At 41.8% G+C, this 22,130-nt stretch overlaps 1 protein-coding gene across 6 annotated transcripts in view; it reads right to left on the minus strand.

The window, feature by feature from the left end:
- Positions 1-22,130, minus strand: part of CTNND2 (catenin delta 2) — a 691,690-nt gene that overhangs the window by 97,404 nt on the left and 572,156 nt on the right. For all 6 annotated transcript variants that reach the window (XM_054816775.1, XM_054816773.1, XM_054816771.1 and 3 more), the window contains one exon: positions 6,565-6,682. In XM_054816775.1, coding sequence (XP_054672750.1) covers positions 6,565-6,682 — 118 coding nt within the window. The remainder of the gene's footprint in view (positions 1-6,564; positions 6,683-22,130) is intronic.

Consider the following 22,130-nt stretch of genomic DNA (forward strand, 5'->3'; position numbering starts at 1 on the left):
CATACAAAGCAGAAGACATATCATCGATCTTTGCATGTACATTTTCCTAGCACAATTCTTACCTGCTAATTTCTGAGTGTTCCGCAGGTAACCATAGCTTAAGAGATTTAGAAATTTTTATAGAACGAAATCAGTAGCCTGGACAATATTTTTTTGTGAGTTTTTCTATTTTCATTCTGAATTTCACACTGGAGCCTCATGTGAAACAGAAGCTGAGGTAAAAAGTGATCGAGAGAACCTGAACACACACAGAATGTCAGCAATCTCCCACCTCGGTGCATAGAAAATGCTATGAATAGAAAATGGCAATAGGTTGTGGTTTTTTTTTTTTTTAAAAAAAAAAAACAAACCAGAAATAGCCTTTTTCTGGCATCAATTCTATGTAAATTACCAGAAAAATGGGATCCAAGTTCCATTTCACAAGTACTTGTAGCATGAACAGATGATGTTTCTCGAGTTCCAGAAGTAAGACTAGAAATTGCGTCTTGCTGCTTTTACTGCTTCTAGCCAGGCTGCAGATACCTTGTGGGCAGCCTTTCCCTTTCATCCACTTGTCCCCCTAATAGGTTGTGCCTTCTGTAGAAGATGCTGGCAGGAATCCAGAAATGGAGTGAGACCCAGCGGATGAAAAATTCACTGACAATTCAACATAGTTTCTGCAAGCCTAAAAGAAGTTCAGTTTAGACTTGCTTGAAGACTACTCATGTAGTTGGTTCAATCTGGTTTGACTATCCCTAATAAGAAGGATATGAGCTTAATTTTCTGGAGGCAGGGAAAGCATGGTTAAAAAAGCCAGTCTGTGTCTGTCTATGTTTATTTCAACCGTTCCTAGTGCTCCATGGAGATAAAAAGTGATAGTCACTACATCCCAGCTCTGTTGCTCCATTAACCCAGAACAGAATGACTGTGAGGCTTTCGGCTCCGTCTTACTCTGCTGTATTCATCAGTGAGGCAAACAGACAAGAATTCATTTACTTTGATATACTGTATGAGCTTATGCTGGGTAAGAATTTGGCACACGGTTTTTGCAATGACATTAAGTTCCAGAGATGATATTGAACTCGGACTCATCTAGACAGGGTTATTTATGTATTTTTCAACATCGATGACATTTCACATTACACTTGTACTAATTTGAAATCTCCAGTCAAATTCATAAACGCATGTAGAACTATATATGTGTGTGTAGAAAGTGCCCTCAGTAAACCTTTCATACACGAAATCTTTGCAGACTTCATAGTGACTATGAATTTTTTTGAAAAGTCTGCTGCCTTTTTTACTTTCCTTTAAGATTTCCATACGTGAATTTTATTCACCCTTGCTAATATTTACTTCTGCACAGCCGCAGCGTGCTAAAGTTTTGCATTTCTTGATTAGGGTTCTAAATTTTAATTCTCCTTTTTAGAAACAATAGTTTTTGCACCTAAAATTCTCGTTACGTCAAAACCAAATAAGCTGAGTCCACCACAAGGATGTTACCTCAAACGAAAGACTGATAAGCAAACTTCCGAGGCTCAAATGCAACTGACACCTTCACTAAGGTGAACTGCTGAAGCCAAGAAAGCTGCATCTAGTCATGCAGTTGGACAGACTTCACTCTTTCTTGACTTGTAGCTTTGAACATTCAAGGGTCCTTGTATTCCTCATTCCTACAGACATTTTTCATTTTCATCATATGGGGACTAAGTATGTGTTCCGTAGTCTTTCTACTTTAATGGATCAAATTAAAATTATGAACAGTAACTTTGTCGGGTAACCATGTCCAAGTCACTCATTTTTAACACTTTCACTTGAATTAGCATAGCTTTTTCTTATTAAACTTTTATAAGAAACACTGCTGCTAAGATGCTTGTAATGCTGCCAAGATTTATGGGCTCTTAACTTGGCAAACATGAGGAATGACTTTAACAACAACTCCACATGTGCTTGCAAATCCCCCATCCTCTTTCAGAGCCTGCAAGAGCAAGGACCTGTTTTTCAGTATTTCAGTTTTTAGTCACTGTTACAAAATTACCAATAGGGCAACAGCCATGGCATTTGGAAAAACAAACAAACAAAACAACAAAACCCATTTTTTGTTATGAGCACCATTTCTGAAACTAGATTAAAAAGTGATTTAGAACCACTGATTTAAGTATTTAAGTAAAATTACATTCTACTTTGGGATAAAGATGTAAGGTAAGAGGCTACACTATACTGTTCTGTATTTAGCTGCACAACTGCTTTATGTCATACAGTTAAGGAGCTGTTAGACAAGAGGTTAAAACTACTAAGGCAGGGACAATAACTTTCTGCTCACGTTCTCATTTTTTCTTCCATACGCCTTAGCCTGCAGTTTTTACCAGTCATAACAGCTACAAATGAGAGTTTAACTAACAGTCTATATGAATGATAAAGGCAAAACAGGGAGCTTACTGTGCTTCTTATTTAGCCCTTTTAACAGTAAAATAATCTTGAAATCAGTCGAGTCACCTATAAAGAAGCTGCTGAAAAAGCAGCTGAGCTGTGAGAAGGGTCATAAACTGACTTACTTCTTCCTCCTCCCCCCACTCTGTTCCAGTGAAGCCCCTCTAACTTCTCCTTCCGAAGCTAACGAAGCTAAAACTGGCCCCACGTTTGGTGACTGCTTGGCACAGGTGACAGGGAGGGGTGGGAGGCAGCTGGCTGCAGATGCCGCTGAGTTTGCTCTGAATCCTGCTGCAAGCGTGGTGCCTACCTTGTGGCTGGGCTGCCTCGGTCCTCCGTCATCTGCTAAACTGTTGCAAATGGAAAACTGGTCAGAGACTAATGGGTGGTGGGTTTTTTTGGGGTGGTTTTTTGTTCTTAAAACACAAAACCACACTGCTATCCCAACACCACATGCTACAAGCCCCTCATCATTCCTCTTTGCCTCCCCTGAAGGCACGGGCAAATTTCACCTATCTGGTTCAGGCTAACAACCAGGAAGTTCTGAAGGTTATCCCTCTCCAACCTATAAACCCACAGACATTCATGGAAAACTATCTGTAAAAGATCATTCAAAGCACACACACAGTGGGCTTTAAAACTTTGTTGTGTAAAAGGCTGCTGCTCTCCTGCAATTGGATGGAAGGGTACAGGCTCTTTAGGAAGGACAGGCAGGGCAGACAAGGAGGGGGCGTTGCCCTCTATGTCAGTGACCTGCTGGAGTGCATGGAGCTCCACCTGGGGATGGATGAGGAGCCCACCGAGAGCCTATGGGTCAGGATTAAAGGGAGGGCAGGGACAGGGGACACTATAGTGGGGATCTGCTACAGGCCACCTGACCAGGGGGACTGAGCAGATGAAGCCCTCTATAGGCAGATAGGAGCAGCCTCATGATCACAAGCCCTGGTCCTTATGGGGGACTTCAACCACCCTGACATCTGTCGGAGGGACAATGCAGCTGAGCGCAAGCAATCCAGGAAGTTCCTGGAACGTGTCGATGACAACTTTCTCCTCCAAGTGATAGAGGAGCCCACGAGGAGAGGTGCCATGCTGGACCTTATTCTCACCAATAAGAAGGGCCTGGTAGGGGACGTCAAGCTCAAGGGCAGCCTTGGCTGCAATGACCACGAGATGGTGGAATTCAGGATCCTCAGGGCAGCGAGGAGGGCACACAGCAAGCTCAATACCCCGGACTTCAGGAGAGCAGACTTTGGCCTCTTCAGGGATCTGCTTGGTAGAGTCCCATGGGACAAAGCCCTGGAAGGAAGAGGGGCCCAAGACAGCTTGCTAATATTCAAGGGTCACCTCCTCCAACCTCAGGAGAGATGCATCCCAACAAAGAGCAAGTCAAGCAAAAACACCAAGAGGCCCCCATGGATGAACAAGGAACTCCTGGGCAAAGTCAAACACAAAAAGGAAGCCTACAGAGGGTGGAAGCAAGGACAGGTAGCCTGGCAGGAATACAGAGAAACTGTCTGAGCAGCCAGGGATCAGGTTAGGAAAGCCAAAGCCCTGACATAAGTTAGTCTGGCCAGGGATGTCAAGGACAACAAGAAAAGCTTCTACAGGTATGACAGTGATAAAGGAGGACGAGGGAAAATGTGGGTCCCCTCCAGAATGAAACGGGTGACCTGGTTAGCCAGGATATGGAGAAGGCTGAGGTACTCAACGACTTGTTTGCCTCAGTCTTCACTGGCAAATCCTTGAGCCACACTGCCCAGGTTGCAGAAGGCAGGGACTGGGAGAATGCAGAACCACCCACTGTAGGAGAAGATCAGGTTCGAGAATATCTAAGGAACCTGAAAGCGCACAAGTCCATGGGACCTGATGAGATGCATCCGTGGGTCTTGAGGGAACTGGTGGATGAAGTGGCCAGGCCACTCTCCATCACATTTGAGAAGTCGTGGCAGTCTGGCGAAGTTCCCGCCAACTGGAAAAGGGGAAACATAATCCCCATTTTTAAGAAGGGAAAAAAAAGGAAGACCCAGGGAACTACAGGCCGGTCAGTCTCACCTCCGTGCCTGGCAAGATTATGGAGCAGACCCTTCTGGAGACTATGCTCAGGCACATGGAAGATAAGGAGGTGATTGGTGACAGCCAACACGGCTTCACTAAGGGCAAATCATGCCTGACAAACTTGGTGGCCTTTTATGATGGGGTTACAGCATCCGTGGATAAGGGAAGGGCAACTGACATCATCTACCTGGACTTGTGCAAGGCATTCGACACCGTCCCGCACGACATCCTTGTGTCTAAATTGGAGAGACATGGATTCAATGGATGGACCACTCGGTGGATAAGGAATTGGCTGGATGGTCGCACTCGAAGAGTTGTGGTCAACGGCTCAATGTCCAAGTGGAGACCAGTGATGAGTGGCGTTCCTCAGGGGTCGGTACTGAGACCGGCACTGTTCAACATCTTTGTCGGCGACATGGACAATGGGATCGAGTGCACCCTCAGCAAGTTTGCTGATGACACCAAGCTGTGTGGTGTGGTCGACACGCTGGAGGGAAGGGATGCCATCCAGAGGGACCTTGACAGGCTGGAGAGGTGGGCCCATGAGAACCTCATGAAGTTCAACATGGCCAAGTGCAAGGTCCTGCACGTGGGTTGGCGCAATCCCAAGCACGACTATAGGCTGGGCGAGGAATGGATTGAAAGCAGCCCTGAGGAGAAGGACTTGGGGGTATCGATTGATGAGAAGCTCAACGTGAGCCGGCAGTGTGCGCCTGCAGCCCAGAAAGCCAACCATGTCCTGGGCTGCATCAAAAGGGGCGTGACCAGCAGGTCGAGGGAGGTGATCCTGCCCCTCTACTCCGCTCTTGTGAGACCCCACCTGGAGTACTGCGTCCAGCTCTGGGGGCCCCAGTACAGGAGAGACATGGAGCTGTTGGAGCGAGTCCAGAGGAGGGCCACAAAGCTGATCAGAGGGCTGGAGCACCTCTCCTATGAGGACAGGCTGAGAGAGTTGGGGTTGTTCAGCCTGGAGAAGAGAAGGCTCTGGGGAGATCTAATTGCGGCCTTCCAGTACCTGAAGGGTCCTACAGGAAAGCTGGAGAGGGACTGTTTATCAGGGAGTGTAGTGACAGGACAAGGGGTAATGGGTTTAAGCTGAAGGAGGGTCAATTTAGATTAGATGTTAGAAAGAAATTCTTTCCTGTGAGGGTGGTGAGGCACTGGAACAGGTTGCCCACAGAGGTTGTGGAGGCCCCATCCCCGGAAGCATTTAAGGCCAGGTTGGATGGGGCTTTGGGCAACGTGGTCTAGTGGAGGGTGTCCCTGCCCATGGCAGGGGGATTGGAACTAGATGATCTTTGAGGTCCCCTCCAACCCAAACCATTCTATGATTCTATGAATTATCAGGGGTTTGCAAATGGACCAAGGGTGCCCTAGAGCAGCAACTGTAATTAATTCAGCACCATATACTGAAAGCAAAAGGTATTCAAAACTAGCCTTTTTCTTCTTCTGTGGAATAATTCAATGCATTACACGTCTTCAATTTGTAAATGCTTGAAATCTTTTTAATGAGGCAGTGCCTTTTACCTTTGGAGAAGCATTTTCATATCCTAGTACTTTCAGCAAAGTAAAGTTGACATAAAAATGTGTCTTAAAACAGTTGTTACTGAAAGCATTCATTGATCCTCTTCAAAGAGGAAATAATGTTGGTAGTACTGCAAAACTGCCTATTAATTGCCCATTTTTTTTGCTCGTTTATTTGTTTGCCTTATAAGCTTACCTCACTGTTATTAGCTCTGTCTCATACTGGTACTGAAAATCAATTTTAAGGTAAACCTGGCCAGGTAATGTAAGGAAGTTTACATGAAATATGACATATTTGCTTTTCTTAAATCAGTATCATATTTTCTCCCTTGAGAATTCAAGTGAGAGAATGGCATGTTTACCTGTGCACACTACACAGGTAGACACAAATCCAACACTTAGCACACAAAAATACACAACTCAACAGAAGAGAAAGGAAAAGAATAGCTAAATTATGCTTTGTTAAGGTATCCTTCACAATGCATTTAAACAAAACCAACCAAACAACTGTCACTTTACAGTCCTGATGCACCCCAAATACCTGGATTTCTTGCTCCTGAAAAGACAAAGATAACAAACCTTACTATCAATTTCACTGCTCCCCAGAGCAGACTGGATCACGTACAGCAACGCATCCGTCAGGCCATCACACTCCCTCATTCTTCTGCGGGCCTCCTCTCCAGCAGAGCTGACATTCCTGCAAGGCAACAGCAAGGGTCACCACCTCCCCTCCTGAAACCTCCTCACAATTAGCACACAGATAAAACACTTGATGGGTTTTGGTTTTGTTTTTTCCCTCCTTTCATCAGTTCAGAGCTGTGAATAATGAAGACAGCTGTGAATGAGCTCAGGAAATGTAACGCAGAGGGGAACAAATGGAAGTCATCAGGGCCTCCACAGGAAGGGGCTGAGAGGCCAAGCAGCATGCGCCTGCCTGAGCTGGGAGACTCACGGCCTACTAAAATTTGGAGAAGGGCTGATCACTTTTCCTTTTTTTTTTTTTTTAAAAAAGTGGGTTTTATATTTCTGAGAAAGTGTTTTTAAAATGTGCATAGGTACATGTAAATCAGGCTTTGAAAAGTCTAGAGGTTTTGCCAAAGAAGTCTCCTAGGATTCGAAGAGCCCAGTAGTTAGGGCTCTTAACCTGAGAGAAAAATATTATCAAAGCATAACATAAAACACCTGGTATTGCTTGCTTCTCATTTCACATGAGTGTTTCCTTTTCTCTCTCATTTTGAGAGAACATTAATGCCTCAATCTTCTCTTTACATAGTTACTTAGAAGTTGTTTTACATTGCAAAATTTAAAACCTCAGCTTATTATAATAATTGTGTTCCTCAAACAGGGCCAGAGGGCCTTCTGAACACATTTATAAAAACACAATTAAAGCAAAATTTACTAGAAAACATTATTTGTCATAAAGTTCAAAATACTGCTATATAAAGAAACAAATATGTATGAATGACCATATATAAATAGAATCTACATTTGTTAGCATCAAGACTCCCTGAGAAAAAATTACATTCAAATTTGCACGGCAGCTTTGATTTGGAAATGGGTGAAATATCAATCTCAGGAATGGAGTAAAACTTTTCACATAGTCTCCTTTGGTAGGGGAAGACAACCCTCTGCGGAGGTAGCTTCTCCGTAGCTCCTCTCTCCCCAGTCCTAAAGTTTATACAAAAGAAGAACAGAAAAGAGCACACTACATACTTCGTGCCAATGTATGGAAACAGAAAGAAAGCCATTGGCATTTTCTTCCTCTTATGCCTTTCAACTGCCTTTTCATTCCCCCCTCCCAGGATTCTTGTCCTTTTTCCATCTTTAATGCATTCTAGATGGAGAAAGGTGAGAGGACTTAAGGATAGGTTTCCTTTCAATTCTGTCTTTGCTCTACCCACTTCATTCTGTTCTGCCTATCATCTAAAAAAAAAAAAAAAATCCAACAAAACCCACATTTCCGTTCCCCCAAAGCACCAAAGAGTTTTCCTAATCAAATAATCTTATAACATGACAATCCCCCAGCCCTTCCAAAGCAAGTTCCTAATTGATTCTGTTCCCTAAACACACATGATTTTCCATCTATACTTGCATCCCCACACAGTCCTAATTAGTTCTACCCACCCACACGTAAGCTGCCCCAATTAATTCAATACTGTTCCCTTCACCTCTGCAGACAGCCCAACAAAAACCATACAGCCCAAGAGCACTAGAATGAATTCCTTTATCTCCCTAGCACACAAATTCACGCTGTCCATTCTCCTTGAGATTCCCCAGTTCACCCCACATTACACATCAGAAGTATGCCCTTCATAATGGCTTGCAAGTTTTGTGTTGTTTTGTTCTTCTTCTGGTCCATGAACTGCATACCTCTTCCCCTCTCTCTCTCTGCTGCGATAAGCAGCACATAAGGGGTTTTCCTCCTATTCATGGGGAGACACTCTTCTCTCATCTGGAGCATCAGGTCTGGAGACCATCACCTAGAAAAAGTCTTCCATTGGCATGCGTGCTCTCTCCCTCCCTCCTTCCTTCCCCCAAAGAGGGCCTGTGCCCTATATTTGCAGGGCTGGGGGCTCTGCCTAAAGTGTATTTTGAGTAGACCGTCCCCTTATTAAAGGCAACAGCTCCACCTGAACTTCCTGAAGGGCAGCACACGTAGGAAAAGCAGAATCATGGATCCAAAAAGTGCATTGAGGGGTGGGCAGTGAGGAAAAGCGTGATTAGAGGACTTCTTTTATCTGAAATCCTACTCTCCCACCCTTCAGTAACTGCACAAATTACAACAGGAGGATGCTGAGGAAGTGTTCTCAGCACACCACCTTTCCTTGCACCACTATAAAAAAAAAAAAGCTGAAATATTACTGAATCATTTTAAACAGAACTAGATCTAACAGTCTGTACTAACATAATGTGTCCAGGCTCCTTCATTTTGTGCAGTTACATATACCGAGTGCAAACTTTTAAAATATACAGACTCAGACATCAGTAGAAATGGAGAGATACATTCTCCCTGATCTTTTCATTGAGGTGATTTCTCCTTCTCTCTAGCATGGCCAAATGCATGTCACCTTGAGTCTCCAGAGCCTGCAGAGACTGGCAGCCTCTCAGCTCCTCTCCAAGTTCATCAGAAACTCCTCCTCACCAAGACAGCAATGCAGACAACCTTATAGTCCCTGAGCTGTGAGCTGTCTGCCCCTTTCATTTCCAGCCAAATAAAGAATATGAGGCCTTTATACAAAGTAATACAGACACTCTAGGGGCACATCTTGCACAGACAATGCATTTCTTTGCCCCGTGTGCAGGAGCTGTTGAGTTCAGTTCTTCTGTTCCCCATTATGCTCCAGTTACTTCTGTAATCAAGAGGTGGATACACCGAATTCCCGTGACTGCTTTTCCTTTTCTTTTAAAAGTCTCTGTCTAGTTTCTGCACTGGCTCATAGCTACTACAGTCCTCTCCAGATTTGGTGTTATTTGCTGACATGAGAAATAGCTTAAAAACCAAGACAAATCCAAACCTTGCATCAACATTTTGGCAGAAATCATAATTTGATTATTTAATAAGGAATATATCCTATTATCTAACTATTCCCATTTCACCTCTGTTCAAGGAATCATTGTTAACTGAGATCTTTCACAGAAGGTCTCTAATATCACCATGTTCAGGCTATGTAGTTCTGTGAAAGAGAAGCAAGTTCCAGATTACTTGAGCTGTCAAAGAAAACACTGCCATCTTAATTTTCTTATTTCTCATTGTTAACTCAAACACACTGTAGCTGTCAGTGTGACAGGGAGTAAGGCATGATTTGCCATTTGTGAATTTACAGGTCACTGTGCAAACCTTAAACTGGAGCATTGTTAGTATCTACTGTTGGTAAAATGTCCCAATAAGTAAGCACATACTTCTCCTGTATCAGTCTCCCAACAGGTGGAACCACGTTTTCTGGATTTTTAAAGAGACATGGAGATACAATGCACAGGTTTTCAGGAAAAAATACTTTTCCATCGTAAAGGCAGCCTAGCAAAACCTTGATTGCCTGGTAGATTTTGATTCTTTGTGGAAACTCTACTCACAGGGTATATGTGAGGTGTAGGCTGACGTTTTGAATCTAACAGGACAAGGAGTCCTTTAGACCTCCATAAACCAGTAAAATTAATTTCAAATGGAATCCAGTCACACAGGAATACCAAGAATACAGAGTGCTGAAGAATAACTCTCAGTTTAGTCAGAAGGTCCCACTCAGACCTCCAAAAACCAGCTAACGTAAACAGCTTCTTCTCAGGAGAGGAACACCAAGAACGGATAGTCAGAATAAAAGCTTAGACCCATGGCTCATCATACTGCTGTTTTCTGAGCAAACGGCAGATTGATTTTGCTAATAATCTAGGAATTGAAAGAGAACTACAATAATCCAGCTTCAGTTTTATGGAAGGATGTGTCAGAGCTATTAATGTCACCACCTGATAACTAAAAGCAGGCATGATCCTCCAAACATACAATCCAATGCTCTATCGATATGAAGGCTACGGTATAAAGGAATGCACTGTGCAACACATACCTGATCCCTGTCAACCCTGGTACTTACCTCAGTTATTCAATATAACTGGTGGGATTTGAGTTAGGGGAAGATGAGTGGTGCCGAGTAATTTCTTCCTCCTTTAGGGTCATTTTCCATACGCTTATACATGGAGGTTTTGACCAATATCCTTATGACTCTAGGATAACTAAGTTCACCTGCCTTATCCAGGGGAGGGACATTGAATTCTATGGAAAGATCATCCAGAAAGCCAATGTGCTGAGAGGCATGCCCTCTGGATATGGGAATATTTAGCAAGATGTTGATATTACTCCCTGTGGCAGTTCTACAAATCTCAAAGACAGAATTAAAGTATCTACAGAAGCAACCGCCCTCCTTGAGCACGCTCAAGTCACATGAAGTAGTATGACCTTTCCTGTACCAGCTGCAGGTCTGCAGATCTCACTGCAGTCGTGTAGGATAATCGTTGAGAACAAATAATCTGTATTTAGCAAAGATGAAATTGAGATGGGTCAATAAAAAGAGAAAGCATGTTTAATATCAAGTATATGTAACATTTTTGCTATGGACTGATGTGATATAAGAAAGGACAGACACAAGAAGGACAATATCCTACATCAGGTGGAATGCAGAAGTTATCTTTGGTATGAAACTTCAGATGCGTCCAAAGTACACCTTTATTCCAAAAAGTTTTGTGTAAGAGGGACTAATCATAACAGCCTCAATCTTTTTCGTCTTTCTACTTGTTATAACAGCCACCAAAAAGAGATTTTTCACAGAAAGAGGGAAAAATTTATATAAACCCAGAATTCAAAAAACTCCGTTAATGTTGTAGGAACCATGTTTATGTTTACCTTGCAAGGGAAAAGCCCTCAGGAGAATACTGAATAACAGAGCTGCAACTGATGCACTACATACTCATCTTTAAAAGACATACATAAAAAAACAAATTAAAAATCCCTGATACTGGTCTCCTCTACATGTGCTCTCTTAGATGCTGCCTATTTTTACTTCTGCCTGATTGGCTAAGCATTCTCCTTCAGGGACACAGCCGTGCCTCGGTGGCAAGCTGGCATCCCCAGTCCCATCACAGGCTGCAGTGAATGGTGATGAGTCTCTGAGCTGTAGCAGATGATCATGTAAGAGCTATTTTTCTGTGTACTTCCAGATGTTTCTAGAAGCATTCAGGCTCTTTGCTGCAAGGGTCTAATACAGGAACAGTGACAGCAAAACGAAGCAACCAGCACCATGCACGTATCCAGCAAGTGTGCTCACAGTCATCAGCAGTCCATTGACAACTATTCAGTTTTAAGGGCTTTTTATAACGGAGTAGACCTTGAGTCACATGGGCTTATCTGTAAGTATTCCGTGCAGCCTTTGGACATACATTAAATAGATTAGCTGTAGTAGTTATGGTTACTACTGTAAACTTTAGACAAATTCTAATTTTTTTATCATTATTTGCACACTAAAACTTTTTTTAGTCATCCCTTACTGCTGAAAACTAAACTAGCTGATCAGAATAGTTATTTCTCAGACAACATACAAATTTAAACAAAGCAGCGAGGCAAAAAATAAGAAAACACAAGATGGTGCATCTTCATTATTAAGAGTTTCTAAGTGTTAGGCTTTTAGTGACCACAAGATCAGCTTATTGTTTGAAAGTAATAATAAATGAAAATATTTTTTCAGTCACTGCCACAGATCCCCCTTGCAGTTTTGCCCAATTTGAATGACAGTTCAATGCAGTATTAGCAACATTAGCAAGACTTCTTGCTAAATGTTCTTAGTATCAGCAATAGCCTTCTTTATCTGTAAGTTGGTCTTCAGAGGAGTAATAATTAATCAATCCTTCATGTGGATTAAGAATAACACTGGTGTTGGGGCAAATTCTCTCTTACTAATTGGAATAGCTCAGTTGTAATTAAGGAAGCAAGACCATTTTATATCAACAAGGAATTTGGCCCCAGATCTTTATCTCTTAGGTATTCACTTCACTTTAAAGGCATACTTTGCAATTAGACAAATATCTGACAGTCTAATGTGGACACAGTCTTGGTTATTAACCTTTCTGTCCAATATTATGACAATGTGATTTAGCTTTGATTATTCAGCCATACCTTTAATTTTCAAAACATCAGAGCAATTAGCCTACCAAGTCAAGCACTCAACAGGGTAGCTTTTCCTGCTATGCTTCTGCATGTCCAATCCTTAGGCTCAATACACCTTTTTTTAATGACTGCTCTGTGGGATCCGTGAAGCAATTCACTTCTAACATCATTTTTGGTTATTCTGAGATGTTTTTAAGAGATATGTTGTTGAAAAGAACATAAACAACAATAAACATCTTAAAATAAATTGTCGCCCCCCCAAAACCCAACTAAATTTTATGGCATAAAGTATTTTTGGTAAGGGTTCATGGTATAATGAACCCTAGTCTCATCTGAAAGAAACAAAAAGTATTTCTAACTCCCACTCCCTCCCATTTTGCTGTATGTTTTCATTTGAAGTGCAACTTCTATTTACATACTGTGCACAGAAATACATATAGTGCATTCAGTACATGTTTCATATTATGGTATAAAAAAATCCCATCTGCAGCAAATTTGTGATTTGGTATTTCATTTCTCTGACATGTAGTATCTGGCTCCATAAAAATCATTGCATTCATTAATGCTCAGCTGTTTATGTCTATACCGCTTTTAATGCATTACCTGCAGGAGGTGAAAGTCAGTTTGTCCAGTGTTCCTTCCGTTTGCAAGAGCTGAAATATTGTCCCCCCTACTGCCCTTGGGAAGAAGCTGCTTGGGAACAGTTTAAAGATGTCAATGTGAAGACATTTTTCCCCATTTGGAATCATTACATTTCCAACTCAATTTCTTCCCAGATTTTAATCAGATGCTTTGAACATCAATGGGGCTCTACTTCTGTTAAAAATGTGCACAAGTGTGGTGTGGTGTGGTGGCCCCGCCAGCAGCCAAGCATCACATAGCTGCTCTCTCATGCCCAGGGAGTGCAGGAAATCTAGAGATGAGGAAAAACAGATTTCTGTTTTCAGTAGAGCCTTTCCTTTACCCTCCTTATCTGAGGGAGCACAATAAACTGCCCAATCCTAAGACTTTCGAATGGCTGCCTCTTCCACTGAAAAGCACAAGGTTGTATGAATTTAAATAAGAATAAAATATAGTGAACCATAATAAAATACAGAAGTAGTGGACATAGGAATAAATAAGAACTGCTAGGTGGAGTCAAAAGGGCTGATTCACAATCCTACCTTTGTGCTCTGAAGATGAAATGCATAAGAAATAAGCATGTTAGATAAGGAGCAGATTGATTGATAGCAGGACAATATAAACAAAATTTATGAAGTCAGTATGGTCACGGAGAAGATGGATAGAAATCAACTTTTAATTTCAGTTGAAAACTAGGTGTCACCAGATGGAACTAGACAAGGAAGGCTTAAAACAAAAAAAGGATGGTAGTTGAGTGAAGTTGACCTGTAGATGTCCTGCCCAGAAGCAGCTGTGGCTGACAAAAGTGCATACGGGCTCGAAGAGAGGCAAGTTCACAGAAAAGAAATCTACTAAGTTATTAAAACCATCTGTTTCAGGAAGACTGGGAGCCAGCAAAAGGGCAAAGAGGATAAGTGAACCTGAAAAGGCACCAGCCTCATGAATTCAGAAACCTGCATTTAACCCTGAAAACCACTTTGTGTCTCTTCTTTTGATCTTATGTACAAATGAAAGACCAAGGTGACGTTCAGTTTCCCAGAGAGAACAGGCAATCTGAATAGCCGTCCAACAGCTGGAGAAGAAGGAGGAGACGTACAGCATTTTAGCAATGGCTTCTGAATCCGTACTCAGAGCTGATGGTCTGAGCGACATACACTTCCTAACTTTTGTTAAATGCTATTATTCTGTACAGTAATAAGCACAGCTGAGTATGGAAGAAGAAAGGATGTGTACAGTCCAGAGAGGTTTCTGGTCCCCCACTGCTAGTACTGGAAGAAATGGAGGTGCACCTGCAAGGCACAGTAGAGCTGCCAGTGAAGACACAGAAGCTAGCTCTGAAAGACCTACAAGACTACCATGGCTGGCTCTCTCACCAGCTTCTCACTGACTGCTTCTCCACACAGCCGACCAACTTAGCACAAACACTGGCACAGCCATGTTGTTCCTTGCACTATACTTACTGTTCCAGCATTAGCTCAGGTACTTCTGTTCTACAGAATTTCTTGCCAGAGGACGCTGCAGCTTTTAACATTTGCATGAACACAAGAGCAACAGGACAAATCTGTGGAGAAGGATGCCACTGAGGCTGTTAAATACAGGCAGTACCCCTCCCATACCAACACCCAGAGAAACACCTACGTGGCTGGTGGGGAGCATACTCTGAGGAATTATTCCTGGTCTAATTTCTCCTTCCTGGTCATCTACTCTGGCCACTGTGAAAACTCAAAAATATTGTGTCAGATGCTTCAGTAGTGTAAAATAGTCTCTCCTGTTTTTTCATTTTCCTGCTCAACTTGTTACCTTACTCAGAACAAAACCATTGATCAGACATAAATGGATTTCAATTAACCTCATTCTACCTATTATTTAACAGATTATTTTCTTCAAATACTTACAAATTGGTCTGTTTTGATGTTCTTAATTGCCTTGCTCTACATTAACTGTTCAAGCTATTTCTAAAGTATTAAAATTCAGGTTATTTCTTCAACATTTCTATGTCTACTTTTCTCTTCCACTAAAAGATGAATTCTGTATTTGTCCTGTTTAGTCCTGTGGGAAAGTCTCTGTCTTGTATGAGCTGTGCTCAGAAAAATACTTCCACAAGAAGAAAAATATTCCCCTTATTTTTTGTGAGCTATATTCTCAGAAAAAACTTGGCATTATAACTGCATTCATAAGAACAATTGAAAAGAATCAGGCAAAATGCTTTAGAGTTCAGAATAAGCATCAGAGAAATATACTGTCTATAAAGGACAGTAATTTACTAAGTGTTTAAAAATATTATTCTGACTGTATTTATCAGCAAGTCTTACAATACTGAGATCACTTTATAAAATCCTTTGAATGTTATTTCTCTAATATAATTTTAATCTCGTAAAGAAAAATCACTCTCCTTCAGCCAAAATTTTAACATATACAACAGCTGGGGAAAAGGATTTTCTTTCATACCTGTAACTTGTGAAAGGAATTTAGCCAACTTCACATAGTGTGTGAAATTTCTTGCCATTCTCAGATGTATTTGACCTTGCTTAAGAACAACTAGTACTAACAAATGAAAACAAAACCTCTTGATTTTGACAGTTCTTTCCCCTTGGCTTATTCCCAGCATAGCTCACGTGTTTTTCAGGGATACACGCAAGCCTCTTTTCTATACACTCGGAAATATTTTGAATACCTGAGTTGATTATGATAAAAGTGCAAGTTCAGAATCCAACACGGGGCCAAAATGCATTCCTGACCTGCTTCCAGGTTTTACTCTGTATTGTTTAGTGCTAGCAGGCATGTCCTAGGTATGGAAGATATATTTGTCTCTAGAGTAATAGGAAAGGACCAGACCATCACATAAAATTAACAGTTAAAAATAAGCATGACACTTTTCCAAATGGAGCAGTTCGCTTATTTAATAAAACTCCAAAACCAAAAAATCGGAAAAAGTTTCACAACTATAGTTTTTGTAATCAGCACACCCACCCCCCCGCCAAACCCACCACCAAACTCCACAGAAAATTGACTCTGGATTATGCTTTTTTGAAGTTTATTTGTTAAGTATCTTGCTTTCTTAAAAAACTAGTTTGCACCTCCTTTTTTCCCTCTGTAAAGAAATTATGAACCCAAGAAGTCCTGAGAGTTTGTACTCTCTGGAGTCATCCTCTGCTCCATTTTAATAAGGCACTTAGAATCTGGTCTCCAGCATGCTCAGAACAAGTCTTTGCTGAAAGAATATGGCTGTGCTACCCCATGGAAGCAAAAAGGAAAGTGATTTGAAGTCGAATATCTGCATTCTCAGTCATTTGACTGTCTAGGATTCCAGTGAGTCTCATCTGTTGTCCATACATTCTCTTAATTGTCCAGTATAAAAGAAAGAAGTGTTTTAATTAGTAAATTATAGGTCCCAATCTTGCTGATGTTATTACTTGGGTCTCCTTTTTTGTTCATACATACGAATGAAACAGCTATGAGTCAGTCAGTCTCCCAGATGAAGCAGGCAGTTTAAATATCCAGTGAACAGCCTGTTACATGGAAGAAAGTCCATATGCCAAATAGACCCATTGGCCATATATTTGAAGGACCTCCTAAAGTTTTAGTCACACAAATTCAGCTGAGGGCAACCAAACCTGTGCACTAAAAAGCCCTGTGCCACAACTGTCAAGTTCCTTCTACAAGATGACATAAAAAGACAAATCTATGATTGAGGTATAAACCCAGTAATTTTACAGTCAACTGGGCAGACAATTACGTTCCCAAACAAGTAGACACTTTGAAATGGAGGCAAGCTAAAATGAGATCTCCTAGTTTGACTATATATAGACGTGAGTGTGTGTCTATGCAAATATGAAAGCCGTATCTTAAATAAAAAGAAAAATAGAGCTTATTCCATACGTATTAACTCAGAATAGCACCTGTATGAGGGCAAACTAGTTTAAATCTTGGGACAAGATCTCATGACACTGTCACTTTGGTTTCTCATTCTGTGTTAGACAACCATTCCACTTGGGCTAGAGGACAATTCAGATGTGTCTTTCTAGTTGTACAAATATGAATACAAATAATGCCATTACAGACACATTCTGGGTTCCACTTTGACATAAGATTCTACTTTTTATGTCCTCATTTTCAATTGTCCATTTGATATGCTGATTTTTAAATTGACACTGTTGTCACTAAACCAAAACAAAGAGTTTTGGATCAGGTATTACAACATATTGCACATTCCTCTAATATACTTCTGTAGGCACCTAAGCTCAGTAAGTCTGTTTGCATGTGCCCTTGAGTTTGAAATTTTTAAAAGAATTATTTGTCATGCTCTTCTTCTCAGTTCTCATAAATCAAAATATTGTAAAGTTATACAGTTCTTTTGCTCTGGTTTCAGAATCAAAGGAAAAAGATCACCACCAAAATCAGACCGTAAACAATGTAAATAGTTATATTTAGCAGTTACCAGTCTGAAAATCCTATGAATAAAGATTAGGTTCCAGAAAAAAATACATGACTAGCAATAAGCAATCCTATCAGCCTGGAGGAACAAACAAATAGGATGGTGATTGCTTAAGTAAGATGATTCCCCTAACCTACAAAGCAATCTCCCTGTCACATCTGAGTTTCAAGTGCTCTCCTGCATCTATTTTACAGTCTTGAAAAAAACATTATCAGTGCAGAGCCTTGAGAAGAAAGGATGGTAAATCAGCTTTGGTTGTTGACTAATCAGATGAGCTCAATTAATTAAAACACCAATCAGTCCATTAGATTATTAGGTTCATCTCTTTCTGATCAGCTACTTAGAAATTTTAATACAGAGGATAAGAAGTCACAAAGCAGAACACTCATTAGAATATTAGAAAGTATGAAAGACTACTGTGAATGAAACAAATTAAGTTACAGCATAGCACAGAACAGTAGAAGTCACATCCTTTTCAACTGTGTGATACTCTCAGTGAGTTGACTGCTACGGATATTTCTCTGGCTGGAGTCTCTCTGCAAACTTGATAGGCATCTTTCTCCTCTACCAAACTAAAATTCCTTAGAAATGCTGTCTTATATTGCATTTCTCCTTGTTCCTAATCTAGACTAGTTACTAGTCATTAGTTCCACCTTTTGTTTTTCTGTCATTATCCACATGCTCTATATTACCAGCACTTCCTTCATGATTTTCAGTTAGGCGTCTCAAAATTCATTTATTATTTGCTCTTGCTATTTCTTTCTTTTCACAAAATTCATTATTATGATACTGTTTCTGTGAAATTGCATTTTGCTAGTTCTAGAACCATCTCTCCCCTCAATTTTCTCACATTTTTGCTTTAACTCCATTAAAAGCATCAAGGTATCTATGCTGCTTCCCACTAGTAACATCTCACAGTGTTATGATTTTTTAAACTAAATACCTGTTAAAAAAATTCCATTATCATAAATTGCCTAATTGTAAAAAAATATAATGTGACGCATAATGAACTGTAATTCCTATGCTTTGGCTAAATGCGCCCTCAGCATAATAAATAAATATGTATGTTCATGTCCTATTTTCATGACAGTTAACCTGAAATTGCCGGAGTGTGTATCCTACCTCAGATTAGGTCACTTCATCCTATCTCCAAACGGCTTTATGTGCATACTAAGAGATGATGAAAGAACTGACCCTCTAGCGTGCCCTTCAGCCTAATGAGTCATTGTGCATCACTGCTGCGTGAAATAACCTGTAAAAAAAGAAGGGAATCCCTCTACCACAACCCTACTTATCCCCACCCGGTCCATGCTGTATAAAACGACGAACAAAACCTCTCTGCTACTAGCACTATTGTCAATGTCGTCTACTCCTCTGGCTTATACCCCAGGGATGGTGTCTGACAACTTGGCTCTTCTGCCGAAACGAACCTCTTACAAAACCCTACACTGCTCTGCCTTGGTGTCCAACTCTGTTGTACGTCACAGTAATTCCTGGGGGGGGGGGGTGGGGGGGTGAGGGGGGGGGAGTGGGCAGAGATTACTTATTGCCAGAGATTTCATTTTTTCCCTTTCCATTTTAACACATACGCTTTGAGTCAATTCACTCGTTCCTGTTAAACTAAACACCAAATTCAAACTTCCCATCAGTGTCTCAAGATGCTCATGAAACTCTTGCATGAATAGTAGTAGTTTGTGCTGTTTTGGCTGGCAAAGAGTATCTAGTATGGGGCTGTGTTTTGGATTTGTGCTGAAAACAGTGTTGATAACACAGGGATGGTTTCGTTACTGCTGAGCACTGCTCGCACAGAGCCAAGGCCTTTGCTGCTTCTCACACCACCCCACCAGCGAGTAGCTGGGGGTGCACAAGGAGCTGGGAGGGGACACAGCTGGGACAGCTGACCCCAACTGACCAAAGGCATATTCCACACCATATGACGTCACGCTCAGCATAGAAAGCTGGGGGAAGAAGAAGGAAGGGGAGGACATTCGGAGTGATGGCGTTTGTCTTCCCAAGTCACCGTTACCCGTGATGAAGTCCTGCTTTCCTGGGGATGGCTGAACACCTGCCTGCCCATGGGAAGTGGTGAACGAATTCCTTGCTTTGCTTTGCTTGTGTGCGTGGCTTTTGCTTTCCCTATTGAACTGTCTTTGTCTCAGCCCAGGAGTTTTCTCACGTTCTCTTTTCCGATTTACTCCAGCCAGGGAGTGAGCGAGTGGCTGCATGGGGATAGTTGCCGGCTAGGGTTAAACAACAACCCAGGGTCTCTTCATCCACTTTGTCATTTGCTTTGCCATGAGCTGTACTATTATGCTTGCCTTCAGATATTTTACCATCCCATCTGCAAATGTACACATTTAGCATGTTACTGTATTTGCTTCTTCCTGATTCTACCTATAAATTGAACCAAAACGCTTGTATGCAGTGAAAGAAGAGGACACCCCCCACCCCAGCCCTTCCTCCCCCCCAAAAATGGACTTTGCAGGAGCTGTGTGTATCTATCTGACTGACTAAGGCTTCTGCAGAATCATTGTGTTCTTTATCTCATGATCACTTTCGTGCATCTTATTTCCATCAAGTCTCACCTTACATAGGGGCTGTACTATATGTTCTTTGGGCCAAGGGGCAGAGTGTATTTGTGTTCTAAAAACCCACGAGTGACCAACAACAATAACGGTTTTGGGGGGACAATTATGCAAACTGAGCCACCAGACAAAGTTGAGAGCTGTTTTCAAGTACAAAGTTACTGATGCTGTGGCAACCTTTGGCCTCAATCTCCTGATAATTATTCCTACACTAAGGGATTTCTGCAGCTGTGATGATTATTCTTTAGTTGACAGCTAAGCATTCCCAGAGTGACAGATCCTCAGCACCATCAGACTTGCTCCCGTGTGACCTGTTTTTACAACACACTCAGCATACAAACCTCACCTCTAACACAGAGCTTTGACTGTAGCGGTGTTATGCCTGGGAAGAGTTTCATCCTTTGTATGCTTTGTGTGCCAGTCAGAGACCAAATTAGCAAAAAGATAATTACAGCTTATAAAGGTGTCTGTTCTTTTATGAATAAACACTCATTCTAATTTTGTAATTATTATTTTACCGTTCTCAGTTAATTGTCAGTTACTCAACAACATAGCTTCCTCCGGCACAGTGCAAACACAATTCCCAGAATAACAGTAAAATGTCCTATATTAGGTATAAAAGAGTGCAAACTATTTAATACAGCTTTGGGAAGCTCAGCGCTTACTCCCCAGCTCAGAGCTGATTTCCATTGCCAAATCTTGCTGAAATAAATATCCTAATACCAAATACTGGTGGATTTTTTTTTCCCATCCTGAACAGGTGGCTCTGGTAAAATGACACTCCATCAAGATGATAACTGCATGAATCAAGTATTGCAATGTTCCAGTTCCTTGTGCTTGAGTTATCTTTCTGCCCAGAGCAGGAGGGATACAGGAGGCTCACGTGATCGTAACTGATAAACTACCTGTCTGTTTTGTGCGAGATGATTCATTTACAGACACTGCATCGAGAAAGGCAGAATTACCCTGCAATTTATTAATTATGATTAAAACCATTCCTACCACTTCTGTATTATTTGATTTACCTCATTTTTTCACATTCCTACTTACTCACCCACCAGCTTTACGTAGCAGCGCCCATGGCCCAGGACCCTCCTGCAGCCGAGCCCAGAGCCTTGTCCCTGTCCCAGGGATGCTGCAGCAGTGCTGGTCCCCAGCCCTGTTTCTGGTTCATTATTTGGATTTCCTGCCTTGGCCGTGGACCTGACTTGATCCTTGCTGTTGCCTGATGCACCCTGGAGTGCCAACAGGACCCACTGCTGCCCCCAGCTCTGCTCCCCTGGCTGAGCCCGCTGGTGAGGGCATTGCCTGTCCACGTCCCAGCCACCCTCAGCTCCCAGCTCACTGACGCTGGGGAGCAGCTCTGCTCCTGCTGCTCTCTGACACAATTCAATAGGTAGCTGACTCTCTCAGTCTTGCTATACTGTTCTTGATATTCCTTCTCTTTCCGCTCCTGAAGCCACCGAAGACTGAGTAGCACTTTTGGTTAAAGGTCTATTAATCCGAACGCCCGAAGACCTGCATGCTTAACTGGACTAGGCTGAAATTCATTGTCTTCTGCAAGTGCAAAGTATATGGTCCCCATCTGAGATCCCCTGAATCTCAGCTCCTCACTAAACCACAAGCCAAAACTGTGTCATGTTTAAAATCAGCTGTTCAGATAATTTTTTGTATGCATAGACTGGAAGGTCACATCAGTTCCATATTTTCTTCTCCATCCTGCGGATTTTGTTCTATGGGCTTTTATGCTGCTGAAGGCCCTACACCTCTCGTACCATGTGGGGTACAGGTACTGGAGGGGCCTCAGCCGAGGCTCAGCCTCTGCTCCCCACCGTAATGAGGATGAGACGATGACTTG

Source organism: Grus americana, chromosome 2 (genome assembly GCF_028858705.1).
Source record: "Grus americana isolate bGruAme1 chromosome 2, bGruAme1.mat, whole genome shotgun sequence".
In the NCBI taxonomy this organism is placed as follows: Eukaryota; Metazoa; Chordata; class Aves; order Gruiformes; family Gruidae; genus Grus; species Grus americana.